This window comes from Podarcis liolepis (assembly GCF_965112155.1).
Source record: "Podarcis liolepis genome assembly, chromosome: 3".
Classification (NCBI taxonomy): Eukaryota; Metazoa; Chordata; class Lepidosauria; order Squamata; family Lacertidae; genus Podarcis; species Podarcis liolepis.
The window spans coordinates 1,007,088-1,015,625 of NC_139557.1; the positions used below are offsets into that span (position 1 = coordinate 1,007,088).

At 45.9% G+C, this 8,538-nt stretch overlaps 1 protein-coding gene across 6 annotated transcripts in view; it reads left to right on the forward strand.

Moving 5' to 3' along the window:
- EVA1A (eva-1 homolog A, regulator of programmed cell death) overlaps positions 1-7,694 on the forward strand; it is a 34,431-nt gene extending 26,737 nt beyond the window's left edge. For 2 of the 6 annotated variants that reach the window (XR_014523929.1, XM_083495090.1), the window contains exons 3-4: positions 6,859-6,991; positions 7,085-7,694. Coding sequence is in view for 1 of the 6 variants with exons in the window: in XM_083495090.1 (XP_083351216.1) it covers positions 6,859-6,991; positions 7,085-7,217 (266 nt within the window). In the remaining 5 variants the exon portion in view is untranslated. Of the gene's footprint in view, positions 1-104; positions 253-1,277; positions 1,351-6,806; positions 6,992-7,084 lie in introns of those variants that run through there. The other 4 variants (XR_014523930.1, XR_014523931.1, XR_014523932.1 and 1 more) reach the window with 4 other exon arrangements.
- The last annotated feature ends 844 nt before the right edge of the window (positions 7,695-8,538 follow it).

Sequence of the window (8,538 nt, forward strand, 5' to 3'; positions counted from 1 at the left end):
TTTGAAGGAACAAAGTCATGAACCTGACCTTGTTGAATGACAACAGTCCTTGAGAAATCTAAGTAGGGAGCAGACAATCTCACTGGAATTCCCTTCTTTTGTTTGCTTCTGTTTCCTTGGCACCCAGGCGACAGCAGGATGGCGGGCGCAGATGGGGGTTTGTACTGAAACTCCCTGGTGCAAAGACCCCTGGGCCCTTGCAGCTCAGAGTCAAATGAGTGCAGAGCATAGCAAGCATGGGGAGGGCTGCTGGTAATGGATTGTTACTCAGTCTAAGGCTAAATTTTGAATCAGAATGATTTTGTTGCCTGCCTTTAGGACTTGGGAGGAGCCATAACTCAGCAGCAGAGCTCATGCTTTGTATAGAAAGTCCCCGGTTTGAACCCAGCATTGCCAGGAAAGGCTGGGAATTACTCCTGCCTGAAACCCTGGAGAGCCGTGGCAGTCAGTGCAGACAGCCCTGGTCTGACTCAGCGTAAGGCAACTTCCTGTGTTCCTGTGCCTTCCGTGGCTTAATGTTTAATCGCTGCACTGCTACATTTAACAAGTGAATTAAAGTGAGAAATGCTCTGACTTGGAACGAGATATATTCCTCTGAGCTTGTGCCATCTGCAGGGAAGGGATTCACTGCCTTGTAGCTGTTCATTTTGTGATCATGTTATCAAAAACTCAAACTCTGTCGGCTGTGATTCACATTTCATTACAACCTGGCTAATAAGTTAGGGATGCAGGTGGTGCTGTGGTTAAAATCGCTGAGCCCCTTAGGCTTGCTGATCAGAAGGTCAGCAATTTGAATCCCTGCGACGGGGTCGGCTCCTGTTGTTCTGTCCCAGCCCCTGCCAACCTAGCAGTTTGAAAGTGCACCAGTGCAAGTAGATAAAAAGGTATCACTGCAGTGGGAAGATAAATTGTGTTTCTGTCTTGGTGTCCTGTTGTGCCAGAAGTGGTTTAGTCCTGCTGGCCACAAGACCCGAAAAGTTGTCTGTGGACAAACGCCAGCTCCCTTGGCCTGAAGCAAGATGAGCACCGCAACCCCATAGTCACCTTTGACTGGACTTAACTGTCCAAGGGTCCTTTAACTTTACCTACCTTTTTTTACACCTTATGTTGCCAGGCGAAAATGTTCCTCTTTAACCAGGCCTTTGACATATTGTTGTCCAATGCCCTTTTAAAATGTGTTTATGGGAGGGGGATGTTGGCTTTTGTGTGTATGTGTGCTTGTGCTTTTTATTATGTATTTTGTGTTTTTATGTTGTTAACTGTCCCGAGATCTATGAATGAAGGGCAGTATACAAATTTAATTAATAAATAAATAGCAAGGAAAAGAGGCTAGCTAAAGCTGGAAAACAGGTATTTGGGCAGAATCTGGAGTTATCCAAACCCCAAGCTGTCTGAAGGCAATCCAGTTTAGGGAAGGTTTTTTTTAAATGTTTTATTATGTTTTAATATATGTTGGAAGCTGCCCAGAGTCGCTGGAGCAACCCAGTAAGATGTGTGGGGTATAATTAGTAAAATTATGATTATGGAAAGAGACATCCCTATTTTCATCGCAGAAATGTTGGAGGGTATGTCACACAGGGCAAAGAAAATTTGCTGGATGCTAAGAGACACAAGTCTCTTGTGCAATTAAAAGAAAGCAGAGCGCGTCATGAACCAATCAAAACAAATTCCAGAGGTACCTCATGCAGAGGCACAGAGGGGGAGGGCTTCACCTGAGGGCCTTTTTGGTAGCAGTTCCCAGACTTTGGAGGCCAGGCCAGCTCCTTCCTCACGGTCCTTCCACCTGCAGGGGAAGACAGTATCATTCTGGCAGGCTTTGGGGAACCAACTGATTTGAAGGAACGGGCTTTGAATTGTGCTGTGCAGTTGTTACTCTCTGTATTTTATTGGTTTGTTTTGATTTTAATTTTAATTTTATTATAGTTTAATTACTTTTAAACTAATATATTGTATATGTTTTTAGCTGCCAGTAAGTAAGTGGGACGCGGGTGGCCTAGGACTTGCTGATCAGAAGGTCGGCGGTTCAAATCTCCGTGACGGGGTGAGCTCCCATTGTTCAGTCCCTGCTCCTGCCAACCTAGTAGTTTGAAAGCATGTCAAAGTGCAAGTAGATAAATAGGTACTGCTTCGGCGGGAAGGTAAATGGCGTTTCCGTGCGCTGCTCTGGTTCGCCAGAAGCGGCTTAGTCATGCTGGCCACATGACCCAGAAGCTGTACGACGGCTCCCTCGGTCAGTAAAGCGAGATGAGCGCCGCAACCCCAGAGTTGGCCACGACTGAGCCTAATGGTCAGGGGTTCCTTTACCTTTACCTTAAGTAGTAAGTAAATCCCATCTAGATTCCTTGAGGCTGATTTTATTATGTTAGCCCACAAAGTCATGTCCATCTGGATATGTGTAAACAGGTGTAAATAATTAGCCATTAGTAGCTGCCTCCGTGTAAAGGGAAACATGTAGCCTTTTAACGTGAAGTACAACTCTGGTTCTTCAGAGCTAGCAGGGCAGCAGTTGAAGAAGGAGCAAAAAGGGTTTTCTTGTGTGTGTGTGTTTCTTTGTGGCTGATTAGCAGCTGCAGTTTGATCCATCTTTTAGATTTAGGGGAGCTAGTCTCAAACGTTTGTTGGGGGAGACCTAGGTTTTTTTGTGGGGGGAGTTATTTGTCCTGTCTTCACACTTTTTATGATGGAGGACCGCTGTAGCCACCCCCAACGACACGTTCTCAAGATGGAGGGGGAGGGAACAGCTGCAGTCGCCTGCGGTTCCTGCGCAATGTTTGCCATCTTGCCAAAGGTTGCAGGCAGCTTTACCTGCAGCAATTGCATGTTGATTGCCCTCTTAAAAGACAAAGTCCAGCAACTGGAGGAATGTGTAGCTACGCTCCAAAGAATTAGAGAGCTGGAGCTCTTCTTGGAAGCAACAGAGCACACTGTCTCCACCGAGGAGGAGACAGGGGACTCCCCTGAGAAGGAGGCTAGTTCACCAACACAGGAGCCAGATATATGGAGAAACGTGACTCAAAGAAGTAGGAGGCCCAGGGTTCGCTCTGATTGTTTAGAAATACACAATTGCTTTGAGGTCCTCTCCCCTAGCATGGAAGACGAAGAGCAGACTCCATTTGAGGATCTCTCCCTCATTTCAGTCGATCAGGTATATGAAGACGAGCAGCAAAGTCAGTCCTCAGGGAATGTGCAGGCGACCTTGGAACGGACAGCTCATGGAAGAACCCCGACCAAACCTAAGAGGAGGCGTGTAGTGGTGATAGGGGATTCCCTACTGAGGGGAACAGAAGCAGTGATCTGTGGACCTGACAAGATGTCTCGGGAAGTGTGCTGTCTCCCCGGGGCTAAGATCCAAGATGTAACTGAACGACTGCAAGGAATCATAAAACCCACTGACAAATACCCCTTCCTCTTGGTTCATGTGGGAACCAATGACACTGCAAGCAATAGCCTCCAGAAGATCAAAAGAGACTACGAGGCTCTCGGCAGGAAATTGAAGCAACTAAATGCACAAATTGTCATCTCATCTGTCCTCCCAGTTGAACGACGTGGCCCAGGGAGAGAGGGAAAAATAGTGGAAGTGAACAGCTGGCTTCGCAGATGTTGTAAACAGGAACGGTTTGGATTCTTAGATCACGGACTGCAGTTTCTTGAAGATGGACTTCTAGCAAGTGATGGGCTGCACCTCACAACGGTTGGGAGAAATGTTTTTGCCAAAAATCTCAGAAACCTCATCAGGAGGGCTTTAAACTGACTAATGTGGGGGAGGGAGACAGTGCTCCTGAAGGTAGGAGTCTATCAATTGATGAAGATGATCATCCAAATGTCATAGACCAAATGGAGCAAACAGCATGCAGAACTAGTGGTGGGAGGAAAAAATCCTTAAATAAGAGACACGGGGGAATGATTAATGGACTTCAATGTCTGTACACTAATGCGCAAAGCATGGGAAATAAACAAGATGAGCTTGAGCTCTTGGTACAGCAAACTAAATATGACATAATAGGCATCACTGAAACCTGGTGGGATAAGTCCCACGATTGGAATGTAATAATGGGGGGATACAATCTATTTCAGAGAAACAGACCAGACAAGAAAGGAGGAGGAGTGGCGTTATATGTCAGGGATGTGTATACCTGTGAAGAGATCCAAGATTTAGAACCTCAAAGCCAAAGTGAAAGCATTTGGGTCAAAATTAAGGGAGAGAAGAATAACAGAGTAATGTAGTAATGTAGTAGTAATGGGGGACTTCAATTACCCGGATATTTGTTGGATGTCAAACTCAGCCAAGAGCATAAGGTCAAACAGATTCCTCACTGGCCTTGCAGACAACTTCATTGTCCAGAAAGTGGGAGAAGCAACAAGAGGAACAGCCATTTTAGATCTGGTCCTAACCAATGTTGATGACCTGGTTAGTGGGGTAGAAGTGGAAGGATCATTAGGCGCGAGTGATCATGCTCTTCTGAAGTTTACTATACAGCGGAAAGGAGCAGCCAAGCATACTAGGACTCAATTTCTTGACTTTAAGAAAGCCGACTTCATAAAACTTAGGGAAGTGCTGGGTGAGATCCCATGGACAGTAATACTAAAAGGAAAGGGAGTTCATGATGGCTGGGAGTTTGTTAAGAGGGAGATAGTAAAAGCACAACGTCAGGCAATACCAATGAGACGGAAACATGGAAGGTGCCTAAAGAAGCCAGGGTGGCTATCTAAAGAACTTTTAACTGAGTTAAGATTAAAAAAGGATGTGTACGAAAAATGGAAAAGGGGGGAAACCACCAAAGAGGAATTCAAACAAATAGCCAGCACATGTAGACACAAAGTCAGAAAAGCTAAAGCACAGAATGAACTCAGGCTTGCTAGAGAGGTTAAAAGCAACAAAAATGGCTTTTATGGGTATGTCCGTAGCAAAAGGAAGAACAAAGAAACAGTGGGGTCACTCAGAGGAGAAGACGGTGAAATGCAAACAGGGGACACAGAAAGGGCTGAACTCCTCGATGCCTTCTTTGCCTCAGTCTTCTCCGATAAAGAAAACAATGCCCGACCTGAAGAATTTGGAGCAAATGATTCAGCAAAGGAAACACAGCCCAGAATAACTAAGGAGATAGTACAAGAATACTTGGCTAGTTTAGATGTATTCAAGTCTCCAGGGCCAGATGAACTGCATCCAAGAGTATTAAAAGAACTGGCAGATGTGATCTCAGAACCACTGGCAGTCATCTTTGAGAATTCCTGGAGAACAGACGAAGTCCCGGCAGACTGGAGGAGGGCAAATGTTGTCCCTATTTTCAAAAAGGGGAAAAGAGAGGACCCAAATAATTACCGCCCAGTCAGTCTGACATCAATACCAGGGAAGATTCTGGAGCAGATCATTAAGCGAACAGTCTGTGAGCACCTAGAAAGGAATGCTGTGATCACCAATAGTCAGCATGGATTTCTGAGAAATAAGTCATGTCAGACTAACCTGATCTTGTTTTTTGACAGAATTACAAGCCTGGTAGATGAAGGGAACGCAGTGGATGTAGCCTACCTTGATTTCAGCAAGGCATTTGACAAGGTGCCCCATGACATTCTTGTAAAGAAGCTGGTAAAATGCGGTCCTGACTATGCTACCACTCAGTGGATTTGTAACTGGCTGACTGACCGAACCCAAAGGGTGCTCATCAATGGTTCCTCTTCTTCCTGGAGAAGAGTGACTAGTGGGGTGCCACAGGGTTCTGTCTTGGGCCCGGTCTTATTCAACATCTTTATCAACGACTTGGATGATGGACTCAAGGGCATCCTGATCAAATTTGCAGATGACACCAAACTGGGAGGGGTGGCTAACACCCCAGAGGACAGGATCACACTTCAAAACGACCTTGACAGATTAGAGAACTGGGCCAAAACAAACAAGATGAACTTTAACAGGGAGAAATGTAAAGTATTGCACTTGGGCAAAAAAAATGAGAGGCACAAATACAAGATGGGGGACACCTGGCTTGAGAGCAGTACATGTGAAAAGGATCTAGGAGTCTTGGTTGACCACAAACTTGACATGAGCCAACAGTGTGACGCGGCAGCTAAAAAAGCCAATGCAATTCTGGGCTGCATCAATAGGAGTATAGCATCTAGATCAAGGGAAGTAATAGTGCCACTGTATTCTGCTCTGGTCAGACCACACCTGGAGTACTGTGTCCAGTTCTGGGCACCACAATTCAAGAAGGACACTGACAAACTGGAACGTGTCCAGAGGAGGGCAACCAAAATGGTCAAAGGCCTGGAAACAATGCCTTATGAGGAACGGCTAAGGGAGCTGGGCATGTTTAGCCTGGAGAAGAGGTGGTTAAGGGGTGATATGATAGCCATGTTCAAATATATAAAAGGATGTCATATGGAGGAGGGAGAAAGGTTGTTTTCTGCTGCTCCAGAGAAGCGGACACGGAGCAATGGATCCAAGCTACAAGAAAGAAGATTCCACCTAAACATTAGGAAGAACTTCCTGACAGTAAGAGCTGTTTGACAGTGGAATTTGCTGCCAAGGAGTGTGGTGGAGTCTCCTGCTTTGGAGGTCTTTAAGCAGAGGCTTGACAACCATATGTCAGAAGTGCTCTGATGGTGTTTCCTGCTTGGCAGGGGGTTGGACTCGATGGCCCTTGTGGTCTCTTCCAACTCTATGATTCTATGATTCTATGATTCAATTGGTCAAGGCATGGCTAAAGAGCTGTAGTCTTGTATGTTTCCACAAAAGGGTGTTTTCTTCCTGCAAGTATAATACCAGGATCCTGCAAAGTCAGAAGTGTTTTTTTGTTTATTTGCCATGTGTCTAGGCATCTTCAGCTGACTTCAGAGGAAGTTTATTTATTGCTGCTTGCCTTCCAGAACTAAGCAACGCAACAAGAAAATCCACTGAGCCCCAGAAACAAGACACAATATTAACATCCCTCCATCACGATGGCAGGCAAGAAAATCCAGACGCATCCTGTAAGCCCTCCCAAGAAGCAGATCCCTCCGGGTAGGTTCCAGATGCATACATATTCAGCCAGTATTGGTTTATTCTGACAACTAATAAGTAAGTGATCCTTTCCTTCCATTTTGTTTTTGTCAGGCATGATCCTTCTCAAAATTCCTCTTCTGCCTCTCCTAAGCATTCCAGTGAACCTCCACCTAAAGCAAATCTGGTAAAAGAAAGTGACCAATTTGCAGAGGTCCAACTGCAGAAGAAGTCCTCTCGTGAGTAACGCTGAAGAAATAGTGCCATGAAATGCTGGCAGTTTGCATAGAGGTTTCTGCCAAGGTCTCCAGTCATAAAGCCACCCCAATGTGCACAAAGGTCCAAGCAGCTCACGCGCAAATGACTCCCAGATGGCACTGCGACACCCCTCTTCACGGCTGCTCCCCAGAGGCATTGCAGGGCCCCTGACTGCAGGCCTAGCAGGCTGGAATGGCAAATACATTTGTCACCGGCTTCCTCCAGCACCTTGTGGAAGCCAAAACACAGGAGGCGACATGACCGTTGAGGGCAGCATTACAGTGGTGGCCTGTGTGGGAAATTGCTGGTGATTTGGGGTCCTTGATTCCACGTCTCCCCCTCTCAGAGAATTAATTCCTAGTCTACATCTTATTTGTTTCAGGAAATGTATACACCGCTTGATTGTAAGATACCTCAAAGTGTTTCTTTGTTCAGACAATAAAATCAAGAAAAAATCACAACCATACTTAGAGCCAAATCCAAATAACTTTCTTGTACTAGCCACTGGCCACGACAAATTGGATTTGGGCTTAAAGCAGGGTTCCGCAACCTTGTTCAGCCGTGGGCCGGTCCATCGTCCCTCAGACCATGTGGTGGGCCGGACTATATTTTGAAAAATAAATGAATGAATGAATTCCTATGCCCCACAAAGAACCCAGAGATGCATTTTAAATAAAAGCACACATTCTACTCATGTAAAAACACGCTGATTCCCGGACCGTCCGCAGGCCGGATTGAGAAGGCGATTGGGCCACATCCGGCCCCCGGGTCTTAGGTTGCCTACCCTTGGCTTAATACACAAGTTAATGTTATGTATTGAAGTTGAAAGCTACCTCAACTTTCTAAGCATCTGGGTCAGCTTGTCTAAACAATGATGTTTTTAGCAGGAGCCAAAACGAGTATCTGTACAGCAAACTCCCTCAACAGGTAGGGAGTTCCAGAGTGCAGCTGCTGCTGTATGAAATGAGTGAGTTCTTACAAATGCAGAACAGGTGTGTGTCATCTGGCACCTGTTTTAGTGCCAATTCTGCCAATCAAAGTGGCACTGTAGAGTGAGGGGATCTCGAAGCTACATTGGTCCCAAGTTGTTATGGACTTTACCTTGAATTTGGCCCAGTAGCAAACCAGCAGCCAGGGCAGCTCTCTGAGCACAGGTGACATACACAGACAAGGCCTCACTCCTATCAGCAATTGTGCTTCTGGATCAGGTGCAAGGGCAGCCCAACATGATGTGCACTGCAGTCATCCAGTCTTGAAATAACCAATGCATGAAGTACTGTTGTAAGACTTTCCGGGTCCAGGAATGGCCA